This window comes from Petaurus breviceps, unplaced genomic scaffold (assembly GCF_028583685.1).
Source record: "Petaurus breviceps papuanus isolate PSGF00001 unplaced genomic scaffold, PetGlider_PUasm1.0 90919, whole genome shotgun sequence".
Taxonomy (NCBI): Eukaryota; Metazoa; Chordata; class Mammalia; order Diprotodontia; family Petauridae; genus Petaurus; species Petaurus breviceps.
Window position 1 is genome coordinate 13,326,469 of NW_027187378.1, and position 19,152 is coordinate 13,345,620.

The window sequence follows — 19,152 nt, forward strand, 5'->3', positions numbered from 1 at the left end:
AACTGCTTATTAAGTACTAAAAACACTACTACTAATAAGATAATAAACTGATCTTTTCTCAAAGCTTACAGAAAGGGTTGCTGTGATTTAAAAAACAAAACAAAACACAATTACTCTTGGCTCACTAATAGTAGCAGGTTTATGCTATCTAGATAGATAGATAGATAGATAGATAGATAGATAGATAGATAGATAGATAGATAGATAGATAGATAGATAGATACACATAATATTTAAATGAATGGAAATTTATTTCCTCTCCCTTCTACCCACATTAAAAAGAAGAAAAAGCCCAGAACCCATGTAGCAAATATACATGGTTGAACCAAACAAATCTCCACATTGGCCATGTCATAAGAAAATGGCTTATGCTATTTTAATACTTCTTTTATGATCAAAGTTTTTCCACTAATCACACGTGGCTCTGAAATTTGCCAACAAAAACTTCTATTCAAAATCTGTGATTCCCTCTAAGACATGGGCTTTGTCTTCACAATATCTCAAAATCTAGGTAGTTCAGCAAGTTCTATGCAATGGTTCCAATCACTTGTAGGATTGGAGTCCAAATTAGGCTTGCTTTGTCCTCTGAGATTCTACTAACCATGCTGCTCTGTATGGTTTGACAGTAATAGTAATGCTAGCATCATTTGAGAATGATCTCGTCACTAGATGTGTAAACACAATCCAAGTCATTCAGGCACACACCTCTGAGGAGGTAAATGATGCCATGGTTCTCAGCAACTACTTGTGGAAGCTCTAACCAGGAAAATGGCAATTCATGTTGTCTCCACAGATACCGCCCATTCTCAGTTACCTTTGGTCATGGGATATGAAAATAACATGGACATCTGAGCTCTACAGATTGCTCAAATGCCCACATACAGGGTAATCATGCAATAAATGTCGACTAAATTTAATTTTTAGCCATTTAAAAAAAACTTCTCTCTACAAATGTTTGGTTTGTTGTATTTTTTCCCCTAGCTAGGGACAAGAAGCACAACTGATTGGCTTGATTTTCCCTTCCTAATTCCCAACCTTGATTTCTTATGCTAGTGACAAGGGATATAATCAAAAGGCAGGCAGTGGGAGAGAAGAGAAGGAAGAAACCTATTCAACCATTTGACTTTACCTATCTCCTAAGATTGTTATAATGAAATAAAACAAAATTGAATTTTAAAAAAGATCACATGAGATGAGTATATGAAAGTGTTTTGTAAACTATAAAGCATTATACAAATATAAGATATTATTGTAATAACTTCCTTATATCCCAGGTCCATTGAAATTCAAAAAGTTTATCATCATATTAAGTACAGGACTGCATCCTATTTACAGTTTCCTATAGGTGTCTTGCTTTAATTTTGTACACAGAGTTAGCCTGCACCTAAATTTTTACTGCTAGTCCTGTAGTGGAGCTGGTTATTTCACAACTGTGACCTCTTTTTAGCATTTTTCTAACCCTGAAGTTTGGCTGGTATTTTATTTGTTTTTACTGTCCATTTCCAAAATTTCCAGTGAAGATAAACTCTATCTCTTTTTCAGAGGCAGGAACAAGTGTATCCACATGGCTTCTTTGTTTCCAGAAGCTACCTGCCTTGGTCCCTTTTGTCTCCTCAGGAGCCCTGGTATATTTATCTTTCTTGTCATCAAGCCATCAGTGAGACAGCTTCTCCCATGCTGGACTATTAACGGCCATTAACTGTCTGCTCAGGGAAATCACTTTGGAAAAATACATACTTCTCCCTCCCAAGGTTTGCTTTCACCCATCTGCTGAATAAATCAATAAAATTCCAATATTTTTGCTAGGATAAAAGGAGGGAGTTAGATTTTTCACTTCAAAAGTCACATTTTAAAAATGAGAAATGCCTTTAATTCAGTCTCTTGTCAATCTATTAGATTATCACCCTCAAATATCTTAGTGCTTCCTTTCTCTTCTGAAGAAACAAATAAAAATTAATGCCTTTATGTGCCAATTCTCATCAGGTGAACTCTCAAACTTAAGCTATTAAATATGCATTCTGACATTATCAATAATACTATCATTAAAAATAGTATTACCTTAGCCTTCTACAGATTTCCCTTGGTAGAATTTATCTTTGAGTGAAGGCTCATGAAAGTAATCCTCATATACTAAATGTATTTAAATTTTCCTCACCTCATACAGCCTGCTATAATATTGCTAATATAAAAGGAATGGCACAATAAATATGAATAATCCCTTTAGGATTTCTTATGAGTGTATAACTAAAACCAACATATTTTCTATTTTTATGTAAAAGTCAAAAACTTTTCATAAGGGAATTTTTACTCTAGTATGCATTATTTTCCTATGATCCAGACACATCTGATAGTCTTTTCTCATTAAAAGAATTTTTGTGTGTGCTGTTTCGTCCCCCTATGGCCTTCACAGAGAGAGATACAAAGCAAAGAACTGCATTACCTTTCACAGTCTTTACAATATAGCTAATGTGCTTCCATTACTAGGATTCTGTTTGAGCTTAGAGAACAGAATAGTATTTCTACTATCCAATGTGTGGATCAAAAAGAAAAATGTTCATCTATTACCCCATTAGGATTCTGTTTACATATCTTTTTGTATAAAAAGAATGCTCATAAACATGATTATATAATAATACCATTCATGTAGATTATATATATGTGTGTATACACACACATATATACATACACACATATATGTGCATGTATGTGTGTATCTATCTACATATATATATATAAACTTTTGCTTTCAAAGCCTTTTCATATACATTATCTCATTTGTTCCTTCTCACAATCTTGGGACGTAGGCATGGCAGGTTTCACCCCCACTTTATAGACAAGGAATTTAAGCCTTAGAAAGATTGAATAGCTTCCCTAAAGTCACATGTCTAGAAAGTGGCAGAGCTGATAGTGGTTGTGTTTTTGTTGTTGTTATTCTGGAGGCATAATCAAATTCACAGTGGACTTGGAATCACAAGGTCTAGATTCAAGTTCTAATTCTTCCATTTATAATATAACTATTCTATATAATTAATTAAAACATGATAGTGCTGAGACAATGGGCAGTAAAAAAAATGAAGCATCCCCTGCCTTTGAGGAACTTACATTCTATTTTTAATTTTTGAGAAGTATTAACTATTAGAATTGGATCCCAAAGGAACCTAGAACTATGAGCTTTGTCCTTGGGATTCCTCAAAGCAATTATCTTCCTCTAGTTTCCATTACTCTAATCTAAAATAGAGGCAGCTAGGTGATACAGTGGATAGAATGATGGGTCTGGAACTCAGAAAGATGTGAGTTCAAAAATTAGTTCTGTGACCCTGGGCAAGTCACTTAACTTCTCTCTGCCTCAGTTTTCTTGACTATAAAATAAGGATAATAATAGCACCTACCCTCTACCATCCAAAGTTGTTGTTAGGATCAAATGGAATAATGTTTGTGAAATGCTTGGCATATAGTAGGCATTTAACAAATACTTGTTTTCCTCCTTAAAATCAAAAAGAAATTTTCCACAGTTATGGAGAAGCAGCAGAAGAAAGAGTATATGACATGTATTAGTTACTTTAAAAATCCCTTTTGTGGAATGGTCCAAAGCTGGGAGGGATAATTTAGCTTTAGCTTGAGGATGTCAATTTGTAACTAAGTGTTTCATAACGAATAATCTTTTAGTATGGGCTCTGGTAAACTCACAGCAAGAAAACAGACTTGAACCACTAGGGGACCTCAACCAACCCACCAGATGTCTAATTAATGCCTGCTGTCAGCTGCTCAAATGTCACTTATGGATATTCTTTCTTCACAGCCACTGTTTTAATGATAAAGATTATGCATTGATGTCACTTTGTTCCTGGGTTAATGTTGTGGTTGGTAAAATGATTGGCATAAACAGAGCTGCCAAGCACGTCATCCTTTCCAATGAAAAGATAGTGCCATATGACCACCTCATCCTCTGTACTGGGCAGCAATACCAGGTAAGGCTGTACTGTGCACGTAGGGCAGAAACCAACATGTTTGATGATTACCATGATTAACGATTAATCCATTTACCAGGGCACACACTCCTCATGTAAAGAACATCTCCTCTTGTCTGTGGATGGTGACAGCTGCTGTTCTGTGTCTTTAAAGCACTCTTAAAGGCATACTCGTGACCAGAATTGTATCCTGAAACCCTCCTCTCTTCACATTCCAACAAAAACATTCTGCTCAAGGATAAAAATGATAACGAGTTGGAGAAATGTCATTCTTTAGTCTATTGACTAAAAGACTAACATTTACTGCTCTTTATATCAGAATTCAGACACAACCAGGCATGCATTTGGGGGTAAGTTAATGCATGGCTGAAGTCTATAGCACTTGGACTGCATAATGTTGCTCTCCCTGACCTGTCCAGTAGGAATTACTTACTTACCTTTAAACATTACTTGTGTTTTACTACTTTCACCAATAGCTTTTATTCTTTTTAAAAAAGAGTTTCAATTTTCAAAGGTCATGGAGTTATTTTCTTGAGAAAAGGATAAAAAATAAACTGGAAAAATATTTGAAATTTAAACATTTCTTTTTCTTTTGAGGTCTCCTAACCATACAGATATTTTACTTTCTTTCTTTTTCTTTCTCCCTGGGTATCTTTCAATTTATTTTCTGCAAATTGTGCATCCTTCCCCAATGTAGAGTTCCCTGCCACTTTGGAAGAAGTTCTGCATGGACAAAATGGCCAGGATGTTGATTGAAATGAGCATCTGCCCATGTGTGTCCAGCTGCCCTTGTGGCATTAGCTTGTGGCACATTAAGCTCTTGCCATTTTTACAACTGGAAAAAATAAATGGAAAAGTGATCAACAGTGTTCCAATTTAATTTTTCCCCAGGATATGAGAATTAAAGGTAACCAGAGTGATGTGGAAAGGGCAGTTGAATTCATGAGGGAGTTTATCTTTTTTTATTGCTTCTTTTCCTTTCTCTCTTTTATCTGGTGACCAGGCCCCAGAATTGTGAATATTTGAATGGCTTCCTTTAACAATATAAATTTATAATTTGAAAAATTTAAGCTAGTATGCTGTAACCTAACTTAGTCTCAGAGAGTTGCCTAAGCTTTAGAGAAATTAATGTCTTGACCATGGTCTCATAGCTACTAACTATCATGATAGGATTTGAGCCAAGGTTTTCTTGAGTATTAAGTCCAGTTTTCTATCCACTAGTCCATTAGTGACAAATTCAAATAGAAAGGAGTCCCTGCTGGTGCAGATTAACCTAGAAAACTACAAATTAACATTATCTATGTGGTACTGTATTTTTATTTATTTCATTAAATATTTCCCAATTACATTTTAATCTGGTTTGGGAAGCATCAGGAAATTTTGTTGGCTACCTGCAGGTGGCCATTTTGACCCCTCTGCCTAACCCTGCTTAGGACATGACAACATTTCTTAAATGGTGAAACCAGTAACTATATCATTCTTGATACAGTCCTTTAAAAAAAAGTAGCCCTTTTGTATCCCCATATAGATATTTTTAGAGGGGTAGAAATTAGAAGAGCTAAGAGATATGAGAAAGAAAAGTAGAAACCTTTTGATTGGCTTAACTCTGGATTCAATAGGATATGATTATGGCAGAAAATGGTACAACAAAAGTCGTAGTAACCAAATCTCATTTCTTGGATTCATGAACTAAAGAAACTTAACAAAGAAGAGTCATGTTTTCTTTTGTTGAGAGGGGTTGAAGAAGAAGGGTTCTCTAATGGATATGGAAGAGACTATATAATTCTGTTTCCTCAGGTGGAAGGAAGAACTAATGACTATGGAGATTTTTGTGACTGAGAATGTTTACAGAGAGGGTGTCTTAGGTATCCAAGGGCCTATATTTTTTATTGATGTGTCCTAACAGATAAGAGTAGATTAATAAAGGTAGAGGAACTTCTTGCAGGTAGGTGATGAACATGATGACAAGTGTGATAACTGCCAAAAGAATCACAGTGAAGAATTGAGAGGTAACATGGAATAGTCAAAAGACCCAGTCTCTAGTCTCAACATTACAATTAACTTAGCATGTGAGCATGTGTGAGCAAGGTGGGATTTTATTTTATTTTTCTTCTTGTTGTTGGGGTTCAATTTCCCTGGTTCAGGCTAAATTGTAAATATCTGAAGGATTAATCTCCTTTGAACCCAGATAATTCATAGCTGTGCTGAGTTAAGTAGGTTTCATGCCTTCTGGCTCTGAGCCAATCGGGGGGCCAGGTCTTTGTTATGTATTCTGGGAGGTTGGCATTTTGCTTTGGGGGGGTTGCTTATGAGAATGATCTTTTGATTTCCTAGTAGAGACTCTGAGTAGCCATATGTTCAAAGCCCCTGACTGCTTAGATGTCTGTGCTCCCTCGATCCAGTGATGTATGTAAAGTATACAGCAGTATTGCTATGTTAGGCAATTAGAGCCCTGTCTGTTGGTCTTTGTGCTAATTTCTCTCCTTGTATTTTCTCTGCCTGTATTTTTCTATGTTCAGGGTGCTGATCTTTCCCCTGAACCAATGAATGTAATTGAAGTAAGATTGTTGACCCCTTTAAGGTTGCTTTCCTTTATAAAGCAGATCAAAAGAACCTGTGCTAGCAGGCCATCCTGGGTGTGCTAGGACGTATGCTAATGCAGCATGGCAAGTCCTTTAGCCTGTCTGAGTCTCAGGTTTTTAATCTTTAAATGAACATAATAATATTCTCCCAAACTACCTATAGATCAGTAAGCTTGACTTTGATTCCTGACAAAATTCTAGAACATATTACTAATTGTTAAAATTTAAATATGTATGTATACATATATACATACATATATTATACACACACGTATGTGTGACTGTGAAGCTAACTTTGTGAACAAGATGCAAAGATTCAGACTGGTAATTGGTTGGACCCAAAGAGAAATCATTAATAGTTCAGCTTGAAAAATGATATATAGTAGAATATCCCATGTGCTTGACCCTGTGCTATTTAATTTTTTTTTACCAATAATTTGGATAAACATATGGGGGGCATATTATCAAATTTACAGATTACACAAAACTAGGATATAGAGTTAACAAGCTTAATGACAGTCAAAATGAAAAATATTTTGGTGAATCAGAACATTGTTGCCAAATATAACAAGAAGAAATTTAATCAGGGGTGGAGGGGAGTTTCTAGCGGGGAGTGGGCAGTGCCAATCTTTGCAGTAAGCTTCTCTGGTAAAAGTGTCATTTCTAAGATATATAGGGAACTGAGTCAAATTTATAAGAATTAGATCCATTCCCCAACCAAAGGATAGGCAGTCTTCAGAGAAAGAAACGTAAGCTCTCAATAGTCATATTGATTGAATAAATGCTCTAGAACACCACCAGTTAGGGTATTGAAAAAGTCATTTTTGTTCAGGTTGGACTAGATGGCTCCTCAGGTCCTTTTCAGTACTGAGATTCTGGGAATCTAAGGTACTTCTTAGGGTTGTCATCAGTGAGAATCAAAAAAGATACTGATTATTAAGGAACAGGATGATGTAATCTGGAAAGAACCTAGTTTAAGAGTCAGGAAGCTTACTTCTAGATCCTTCTGTCTCACTCACTAGTTTGTATGACTGTGGGTAAATCATTTGACATTCCTGAGACTCAGTTTTCTCATCTGTAAAATGGGAAGACTGGATTAGATAATCCCTAGTTCTTCTTTTGTTTTAATTTTTTCGATTTAATTTAAATTTTTTTTAGTTTTCAACATTCACTTTTATAAGATTTTGAGTTCCAAATTTTCCCCCCTCTCTCTCCTCCCCAAGACAGTAAGAAATATGATATAGGCTATGCATGCACAATCATATTAAATATATTTCTATATTATTCATGTTGTGAAAGAAGAATCAGAATAAAAGGGAAAAACCATGAGAAAGGAAAAAAGAGAGAAAATAGTAGAATAAAATAGTAGAAAATAGAGCTTCAATCTGCATTCAGGCTCCATAGTTCTTTCTCTGTATGTGGATAGTATTTTCCATCATGAGTCTTTTGGAATTGTCTTAGATCATTGCATTGCTGAGAAGAGCTAAATGTATCACAGTTGGTCGTTGTACATTGTTGCTGTTACTATGTACAATGTTCTCCTGATTCTGTTCACTTCATTCAGTATCAGTTCATGTAAGTCTGTCTGGATTTTTCTGAAATCCACCTGCTCATCATTTCGTATAGCACAATAGTATTCCATTACATTCATATGCTACAACTTGTTCAGCCATTCACCAATGGATGGGTATCCCTTCAATTTCCAATTCTTTGCCACTGCAAAAAGAACTGCTATAAATATTTTTGTGCATGTGGGTTCTTTTCCCTTTTAAATGATTTCTTTAGGATACAGAACTGGAAGTGGTATTGTTGGGTCAAAGAATATGCAGTTTTATAGCCCTTTGGGCATAGTTCCAAATTGCTCTCCAGAATGGTTGGATCCGTTCACAACTCCACCAACAATGCATTAGTGTCCCAATTTTCCCACATCTTTTCCAACATTTATCATTTTCCCTTTTTTTTGTCATATTAGCCAATTAGATTGGTGTGAGCTGGTACCTCTAAGTTGTTTTAATTTGTATTTCTCTAATCGGAAGTGATTTAGAGCATTTTTCATATGACTATAGATACTTATTTTCTTCATCTGAGAGTTACCTGTTCATATCCTTTGACCATTCATCAATTGGAGAGTGATTTGTATCCTTATAAATTTGACTCAGTTCTCTCTATATTTTAGAAAAGAGGTCTTTATCAAAGACACTGTCTGTAAAATTGTTTCCCAGCTTTCTTTCTTTTTTTTTTAAAGCAATCGGGGTTAAGTAACTTGCTCAAGGTTACACGGCCAGTTATTTCTGGGTGTGGTGCTGAGTATCTGAGCCCAGATTTGATTCCCAGGTCATCCCGACACTGGAGCCAGTGCTCTTACTCTCTGAGCCACCTGGCTGCCCCCTTTCCCAGCTTTCTGATTTCCTTTGAATCTTACTTGTGTTGGCTTGCTTTGTGCAAAACCTTTTAAATTTAATTCAATAAAAATTACCATTTTGTATTTAATAATATTCTCTATCCTTTGTTTTGTCATTATTCTTCCCTTCGCCATAGATCTGACAGGTAAAATATTTCTTGCTCTCCTAATTTGCTTATAATATCACCCTTTATGTGTAAATCATGGACCCATTTTGACCTTATCTTGGTATATGGTATAAGATGTTGTCCCCTAGTTTCTGCCATATTATTTTCCAGTTATCTCAGCAGCTTTTGTCAGATAGTGAGTTTTTATCCCAGAAGTTAGAGTCTTGGGGTTTATCAAAAGTAGATTTCTTTAGTCAATAATTATTATGTCTTGTGTACCTAACCTATTCCACCTATCTACCACTCTATTTCTTAGCCAGTACCAAGTAGTTTGATGATTCCTGCTTTATAATACAGTTTTAAATCTGGTACAGCTAGGTCACCTTCCCTTGCATTTCTTTTTATTAATTCCTTTGATATTCTGGACCTTTTGTTCTTCCACATGAATTTTGTTATTATTTTTCCTAGCTCTTTAAAATAAATTTTTGGTAGTTTGATTGGTATGGCACTGAATAAGTAAATTAATTTGGTAGAATTGTCATTTTATTATATTATCTCAGCCTACCATGAGCAACTGATACTTTTGCAATTATTAGGTCCGACTTTATTTCTGTGAAAAGTGTTTTGTATTTGTGTTTATATAGTTCCTGGGTTTTTCTTGTCAGGAAGACTCCCAAATATTTTATATCAATTATAGTTCTTTTAAATGGAATTTCTCTTTCTATCTCTTGCTTCTGGGCTTTGTTAATATTACATAGAAATATTGATGACAAAGGGGCAGCTAGGTGGTGCAACGAGCACCGACCCTGGAGTCAGGAGGACCTTAGTTCAAATCTGGCCTCAGACACTTAACACACAAACTAGCCATGTAACCTTGAGCAATCACTTAACCCCAATTGCCCTCCAACAGGCAAAAAAAATATAAAGAAATACTGATGATTGGAGGCAGCTAGGAGATACGGTGAATAGAGGACTGGCCCTGTAGTCAGGAGGACCTGAGTTCAAATACAACCTCCGACACTTGACACATTTACTAGCTGTGTGACCTTGGGCAAGTCAGTTAACCCCAATTACCCTGCCTTCCCCCTTCAAAAACAAAACAAAAACAAAAAAGAAATACTGATGATTTATGTGGGTTTATTTTGTGTCCTACAACTTTGTTAAAGTTGTTAATTATTTCAAGTAGCTTTTCAGTTGATCTTCTAGAATGCTCTAAGTATACCATCATATCATTTGCAGAGAGTGATAGTTTTGTTTCCTCATTGTCTATTCTAAGACTTTCAATTTATTTTTCTTCTCTTATTGCTAAAGCTAATATTTCTAGTACAATATTGACTAACAGTGGTGATTCATCCCCAATCTCTTTGGGAATGTTTCTAGCTTAATCTCCATTATATATAATGTTTGCTGATGGTTTTAGATAAATGATATTTATAATTTTAAGGAAAACTCTGTTTATTCCTATGCTTTCTAGTATTTTTTTTTTGCTGTTTGGAGGGGAGAAGATAGGGTAATTGGGGTTAAGTGACTTGCCCAAGGTCACACGACTAGTAAATGTGTCAAGTGTCTGAGGTTATATTTGAACTCAGGTCCTCTGGACTCCAGGGCTGGTACTCTATTCACTGTGCCTAGCTGCTCTGCTTTCTAGTATTTTTAATAGGAATGGGTGCTGTATTTTGTCAAAAAAATTTTCTGCATCTATTGAGACAATCATATGATTTCTAAGACTTTTGTTATGGATATGGTCAATTATGCTGATGGTTTTCCTAATATTGAACCAGCTGAGCACTCCTGGTATAAATCCTACCTGGTCATAGTATATTATCCTTATGATAAGTTTGTGTAATCTCTTTGCTAATATTTTATTTAAAACTTTTGTGTCAAAAATCATTGGGAAAATTGGTCTATAATTTTCTTTCTGTATATTCCTAGTTTAGGTATCAGTACCATATTGTATCATAAAAAGAATTTTGTAAGATTCACCTGTTTTCCCAAATAGATTACATAGTTTTGAAATTTATTGTTCTTTAAATGTTTGGTAGAATTCACTTGTAAAACCATCTGACCCTGGAGGTTTTTTCTTAGGGAGATCATTGATGACTTGTTCAATTACTTTTTCTGAAATGGGGTTAAGTATTTTATTTCCTCTTCTGTTAATTTGGGCAATTTATAAATATTCATCCATTACACTTAGACTGACAGATTTATTGGCATGTACAGTTGGGCAAAATAGCTCCTAATTATCATTTTAATTTCTTCCTCGTTGGTGGTGAATTCACCCTTTTAATTTTTGACGCTGATAATTCGGTTTTCTTTTTTTTTAAATCAAATTAACCAAAGATTTATCTATTGTATTGAGTTATTTTTTCATAAAACCAGCTCTTAGTTTTATTTATTAGTTCAACAGTTTTCTTAACCTCTCCTTATTCATCTCATTAATCTCTCCTTTGATTTTCAGAATTTCTAAATTGGTATTTAGTTGGTGATTCTTAATTTGTTCTTTTTCTGGCTTTTTTAATTGCATGCCCAATTCGTTGATCTCTTTCTCTATTTTATTCATGTAAGCATTTAGCGATATAAAATTTCCCTTAAGAACTGCTTTGGCTGCATCCTATAAGTTTTGGTATGTTGTCTCATTATTGTCATTATCTTTGGTGAAGTTTTTATGATTTGTTGTTTGATCCACTCATTCTAAATGGATTAGATTATTTAGTTTCCAATTAATTTTAACTCTCTTTCCATGACCATTTATTACATGCAATTGTTATTGTGTCATGATGTGAGAAGGATTCATTTACTATTTCTGTCTTTTTTGCACTAGACTGAGGTTTTTATGCCCCAATACATGATCAGTTTTTGTGTAGGTGCTATGTACCACTGAGAAATTTTTTATCCCCATTGAATTTTCTCCAGAAATCTATCATATCTAACTTTTCTAAAATTCTATTCACTCCTTTAATTTCTTGTTTATTTTGTGGTTAGATTTATCTAGTTCTGAGGGGGGTGGTAGGTTGAGGTCCCCCACAAGTATAGTTTTGCAGTCTGTTCCTGCAACTCATTTAACTTCTCTAAGAATTTAGATGCTATGCCATTTGATGCATATATGTTTAGTAATGATATTACTTTATTGTCTATGGTACCTTTTAGGAAGATGTAGTTTTTTCTTATCTCTTTTAATTATATCTATTTTTATTTTGCTATGTCTGAGACCAGGAATGCTACTCTGCTTTTTTTTTCATTTCAGCTGAAGCATAATATATTCTGCTCCAGCCTTTTACCTTTACTCTGTATGTATCTCTCTGCTTCAAATGTGTTTTTTTGTGAACAACATTCTGTAGGAGTATGTTTTTTAATCTATTTTACTATCTGCTTCCATTTTCTGGGAGAGCTCATCCCATTCACATTCAGTTATTATTACTAACTGTATCTTTCTCTCCATCCTATGTTCCCCCATCTATACTTTTCTCTCTCCTTTCACCCTTTTCTTCCTCACCAGTGTTTTGCTTCTGACCACTGCCTCCCTCAATCTGCCCTCCCTTCTACCAGCCTCCCTCCCTTTTCTTTTCCTTTCCCCTACTACTTCTGCCATCCCTTCTGCCCTCCCTTCTATCTACTCCTATCCGTTTTATTTCCCCTTTCTCCTCCTACTTACCTATATGGTAAGATAGATTCCTATAGCCAACTGAATGCATTTGTTATTCCCTCTCTGAGTCAAATACAATGAGAGTAAGCAAACAATACTTGCCCCCTGTAAAGCCATGCACAAGCAGCTTTCCAGAGGACTGCTGCTGTGAACATCTTTTCAAGGTTCTGATTACACAGTATAGTGAACTCTCTATTTATTCAATAACAAATCAGAGCAAAACATTCACAGAAAATCAAAATACAGCATTCACAATGACTTATCACTAAAATGGCCACATAGTTTTCACCAAAGTGGTCAAGATAATTTTTAACAAAGTACAATCATTTAGTCAATCAGAAAATCCTTAATTCAATCACAAAGTACAAAAGTCAAAGTGCTCCACCCCAGGTCACAGTAAATCATAATCTTCTCACTCAGTACACAGTATCCAAGTAAAGTCTTCTTTCAGCTTGACTCAAAGCTCGCTCTCAGCTTCCATGGTTCCTCTTCCATGGTCCTAGCTCCAATTGTCACCTGAGTTAAAAGGTAAGCAGCTCCCAGTTCCTTGTCCAGCTTCTTGTCCAGTTCTTTGTCCAGTTCCTGTTTCCTATTGAAGTTCACAGCATCCAGTCCACCTCAAGTTCTTCACAGTTCCTGTTTCGGGGAAGACAAAGCTTGACAGAGCCACAGTAATATTCATAAACATTGCCAGCATCATCATCAATTCACTATCTGCCTGTGAAAACAACTCAGACCCACCAGCAAGGTCTGAGAACTCAACACAAATCATCAAAATAGAAATCAAAACAGACCCACAATGTCCAAGAGGTCAGCACAAACCATCAGTAAAGTCCCAGGACCTCCAAAACCCTCTTCCAGGACTTCTGTAAACATACAACCAGAAAATCCTCTTTCATGGCTTCCAGTAAGGTCCCAGGGCTTCTGTACAAAATATCACAAACAAACATCAGCACAGACAGAGCAGAAAAACAGAGTGCCAGGATACTACAAGTTTTCTCCTTCTTGACTCTGTCACCACAAGATTCCTCTTCTCAGTTTTTCCTGTCTCTAGCCCTGGGGCTCTCCATATATAGTCATTAGCTCCTTCCCAGGAGTTCACAAGTTCTAGATTTACAAGTTGTGGGGCTCACACATTCTGTTTCTTAACAGACTTAATACAAGGGTCAAAAGGAACTTGAACTGAAACAAGGTGTTAATTGAATAGCTGAAACAAGGCATAAAATACTTCTGTGCTTGCCATTACACCCTCCTCCCTTCTTTCACTCTACTGTAATAGGTCTTTGCACCTCTTCATGTGATGTAATTTATCCTATTCTGCCTCCTTCTTTCCTCTTCTCCCAATACAATCCTTTTTTAGCCTTTAATTAATTGGGTTTTTTATCATCACATCAAAGTTAACTTACACACATACCTTCTGTCTATATATGCCTCTTCTAACTTCCCCAATAAAGATTTAGTTCTCAAGAGTTAAAAGTATCATCTTCTCATGTAGGTATGTAAACAGTCTAATTTTATTGAATAACATGTTTTTTTTCTTTCCTGTTTACATTTTTATGCTTCTCTTGAGTCTTATATTTGAAGACGAACTTTTCTGTTAAGTCCTGGTTTTTTCATCAGGAATGCTTGCAAGTCTCCTATTTCACTGAATATTCGTCTTTTTCTCTGAAATACTATGCTCACTTTTGCTGGGTAGTTGATTCTTAGTTGTAATCCAAGCTCCTTTGCCTTCCAGAATATCATATTCCAAGCCCTCCAATCTTTTATGTTAGAAACTGTTAAGTCCTGTGTAATCTTGACTGTGTTTCCACAATATTTAAATTGTTTTTTTTTCTGGTTGCTTGTAGTATTTTCTCCTTGACCTAATAATTTTGGAATTTGGCTACAATATATTTCTCAGAATTTTCATTTTAGGATCTCTTTCAGGAGGTGATTGGTGGATTCTTTCAATGAATGACCCTTTTACCCTCTGGTTCTAGGATGTCAAGGTAGTGCTTTTTGGAAGGGGAAAGGTAGGGCAATTGGGGTTAAGTGACTTGCCCATGGTCACACAGCTGGGTTTTTGTGTTAAGTGTCTGAGGTTGGATTTGAACTCAGATCCTTCTGACTCCAGGGCTGGTGCCACCTAGCTGCCCTGATGATTTCTTAAAAGATGCTGTCCAGACTTCTTTTTTATCATGGCTTTCAAGTAGTCCAATAATTTTTAAATTAACTCTTCTGGATCTATTTTACAGGTCAGTTGTTTTTCCAATGAGGTATTTTACATTTTCTTCTATTCTTTCATTCTTTTGACTTTGACTGATTCTTGATATCTCATAAAGTCATTAGCCTCCACTTGCCCAATTCTAGTTTTTAAGGAATTATTTTCTTCAGTTAGATGTTGTACATCCTTTTCCATTTGGTTAATTCTGCTTTTTAAGGAGTTGTTTTTTTAGTTTTTTTTTTTTTACATTTTACAAATATATTTTTTAAGGAATTGTTTTCTTCAGTCAATTTTTGTCCTTCCTTCCTTTTCCAAACTCTTGACTCTTTTGCATACCTCTCATTTCTTTTCCCAATTTTTCTTCTACTTGTCTTATTTCACTATTAAAATCTTTCTGGAGTTCTTCCAAGAAGGCTTTTTGTACTTGAGAACAATTCATATTCCCCTTTGAGGCTTCAGAAGTAGGCATATTGACAATGTTGTCCTCTTTCTGAGTTTATGTTTTGATCTTCCCCATCACCATAGTACCTTTCCATGGTCAATGTTTGTTTCTGTTTCTTGCTCATTATTTTTTGCCTATTTTGTGACCTTTAAAATTGAGCTCTCCTGCTGAAGCACATTACAAACTGTCCCAAGTTCCTTGTGCTGGAAGCCAAGGGCCTTGTCCTGGGCTTTTTATGTTGGGGCCTCAGGTGCTAGCAACTGGAGGCTGTAGAGGTCTGAAAGCTCACCTGGTGCTGATCTGGGGTCCTAGTGGTATCTAGGCCAAGTGGTATTATATGGCATGTGCTGAGGCCAGGTGGAGTTTTTATGCATTTCCCTAAGGCTACACTGAAGTAAAGGGAGGTCTGGCCACTGGAAGATGCCTGCCCACCCAGGGCTACACTGAAGCACGTTGTGGTTCTTGGAGTCTGCCAGTTCCTCTGACTATGCTAAAGCACATGGGGGTTCCTGGTGTTAGTGTTTTCCTGCTCCACACTGGGGCTCAGGATTCCCCCACTGGTTTTCTGGGGTGGGCTTGCTGCTGACTTGCTGAGACTCTTCCTGTCCTGGATTGTGCTCCCTTTATACCATAGTGATAAGGACCTTTTTTGCCAATCCTCCAAGTCTCCCAGGCTAAAAGAGTCTTTCCACTGACTTCACTGTTGTAGGATTTGTTCTGGGATGCTATTTTATGGTTGTTTGGAAGTAAATATGGGAGAGTTACAGTGATATCCTGCTTACTCCGCCATCTTGGATCCTAGAAGTCCCTCTGGTTCTTCTTGTCCTAATAGAAGGCTTAAAAGCTGGTGGGGATCAAATGAGATAAAATATGTAGTGTCTTGCAAACCTTAAAGTATTATGTATATATTAACTATGTTACTATTACTATTATTCCTTTTGTATCTTAATAATGTCAAAGAAAACTGCATCATTTAGATTTAAGACTCCCATTATCAGTCAGATATCACCAGAAGTTTTTCCAGTAAGAGTACTGCCATCACAACCAAAACAGAAAAGCATGCAACAATAGAGATTTTAGCTACACAAAGCAAGAATTTCCAATCCCACTTTATTATTTTACCAAGTCCTACTTTCTCCATTATCTTTAAGTGGGGTGTAAAATATGATAAGCTAATTTAGTAAGTCTGGTGTGGTGGTCTAAAACCTGTATCAGCTAGAAGCTGAAAACTATCAGAGGTCTGGGAGAATTTGAGTCCCCAAACTATGACACAGATACCCCCAGAGGGAGAGGAGATTATTCCAAAGATGCTTTTGTAATAACAAGAACTAACCTTTATATATCACTTACTGTATGCCAGTGCTAAGCGCATTACAGTTGTTATCTCATTTGATCTTCACAACAGTCCCCGGAGGTTTGTTGTATTGTGTTGTTATTGTCATTATTTTCCAGATGAGGAAACTAAGAAAAAATAGTTTTTGAAAACCTATGACCAGTTCATGATCACTAAATTCCTTTGGTGATTTCTATGCTCAAGATTTCAGGAACCTCAATAGTAGCACCCAATACATAAAACCTCCCTAGGAACATGAAAGAAGAATACTCATCAACACAAAGAGAAATCCATCCAGGAATAACTGATGCTAATTGGAGGGGTCCCGTTTCATCTCTACCATCAAATACTACAAGAGCATAAACATGAGAGCTAATTTTCAGACCTCAGCAATGGAAGTCCTGCTAATTCTTACTGACTTTCTTGACTTCAAAACCATGCCCTGCTGTTGAGTACCTTCATCTTCCTGCTTCCTTTCTCAGTTCCCTTTTGCATCTCTTTTTATTTGCATAAGTATCCCTAGCATTTAGCACAGTGCCAGGCTCATAGTAAACCCCAAATAAATACTTGTTTCCTCACTCTTATTGCAGCCAGGCCAACTATGGGAAAGAGATGAGTGTACTCCAGAATTGCTGATTCTAGCTGCTGTTTTCCTTCTCCCACTGCTCAGCGGCACTACCTTCCATACTGTGCTAACAACACAGCTTATCTACTCTTCAACAATCTACTCCAGTAACTGAGAGTTTATTCACACTCTCTATAATTTCAAATCCTTCTCTCCTGTGATTCTTTCCTTTCCTTTACCCTCACTGTGAGTTGCCAAGCCTTATTGATTCTGCCTCCACAGTTCATCTCGTATCCATCACCTCATTTCTGTTCATGCAATCTCTACCTTATTTTAAGCCCTCATCACATTTTACCTGTACTATTCTAATAGCTTCCTAGTTGCTATCCCTGTTTGTAGTCTCTCTGCACTCCAATTCATCTGCCACATAGCTGCCAAATTAATATTCCTAAAATACAGATCTATCCCAGAAGGAAATTTGGGGAAGATACCAGGTTCTTTTGTCTGTTTCCTTACCATTTAGCAGCAAATGCTTTCTAAATGGGTGATTTTGTTGCATGGAATAAGAAAGATGAAAAATAATGTGTATAAAACATATGTACTTGAAAGCCAAAAATATTAGAATGAAAATTTGAGGTACATGTGGCTGACTTTAGCATCACAGCAGAGTATAAAAATACAACTGCTGATTGCCTTACTCTCCTAATTAAGAATATGCATGTGTGCATACACACACACATATACACACTTGTATGTGCACTCTGAGTTCTCTGGAGGCTGATTCTACCAATGTCAGCATAGGACCACAAAGAGAGCAATAGTTAAAAGAAGTTTTTAGTCTTTCTTTATATCAAAGGAGGTGTGACCTTCTCATGTGGGCAGCAATGTCCTTATTCATGGCTTCTAAAATCTATGTCATAGGATTAGAGACCAGGTTTAAATTTCACTTGTTTTAATAGGCTTGAAACCTGGGGTCTGTGACTTATTTTTATATTTCTAGTACTAAGGGGATGAGAGGCCAGCCCCTCTGTGCTGTTAGCCATTATCAATACAGTTATAAATACCAGACACTCACCACATTGTTGTCAAACAGTAGGGATACCAGGTTGGCATAGCCCATGGCAGCTCAAAATTCCTGAGCTCAAGAAAACTGACAGCTACAGTCTTACGGTTGCTAGGATTATAGGCATGTTCCACCATGCCCAGCAAGTCCTTGGAATTTTGAACATGGGCCTTAGGGCTGAGGTATGTAAGGTTAGTAAATACCAAAGAAACAAACAAAATGAAGGAATGAACAAATGACAGCATCAGTCTGTTCATAGCCTAAATAAATGACTTAATTGATTAGTGTTAACCAGTTACCAAACTTCAAACTTCCATAGGTTCAGTGAACAGATTAACATTAATTTTTGTATTATACCTCATATATTGATAGTATCTTGCATCTTGATCCTATATCCTACAGTCTATAAGATGAATTTTGTGGGGATTTTCAAAATTGTCCAATCTGCAAGAAAATCCCCCCCACTGAGGTAGTGCTCTGAGTCAATGGCACTTTATTAAAGGGTTCATGGTCCCCTCTAATGAAGTGGACCTCATATCTGAGATGCCCCTTCCTCCAGGGCTTTAGTTTTATAGTCATTGCTACCGAGACAATACAAGTGGAGCAGAACAAAAATATAGAACCTTATTGGTTGATAGACCTTTCCTTTGACCATCCAGGAGATTCTACACAAAATACAGAATCCCATTGGTTGACAAATTGGCTAATGAGCAGACCTTGACAGACCAATCTTGACCTTCCAGGAAGTCCTACAAAAGTCAATGAACAGGCTCATGGGGTTGGGGAACAAATGTTAAAACATCTACATGGACCAATAGGCTGGTGGAAGGGCAGGCCATGGTCCA

General features: G+C 36.4%; 1 protein-coding gene across 1 annotated transcript in view; it reads left to right on the forward strand.

The window, feature by feature from the left end:
- The window catches only part of CFAP61 (cilia and flagella associated protein 61), a 365,072-nt gene that overhangs the window by 221,037 nt on the left and 124,883 nt on the right, over window positions 1-19,152 (forward strand). The window contains exon 20 of the mRNA XM_069075487.1: window positions 3,800-3,968. Coding sequence (XP_068931588.1) covers window positions 3,800-3,968 — 169 coding nt within the window. The remainder of the gene's footprint in view (window positions 1-3,799; window positions 3,969-19,152) is intronic.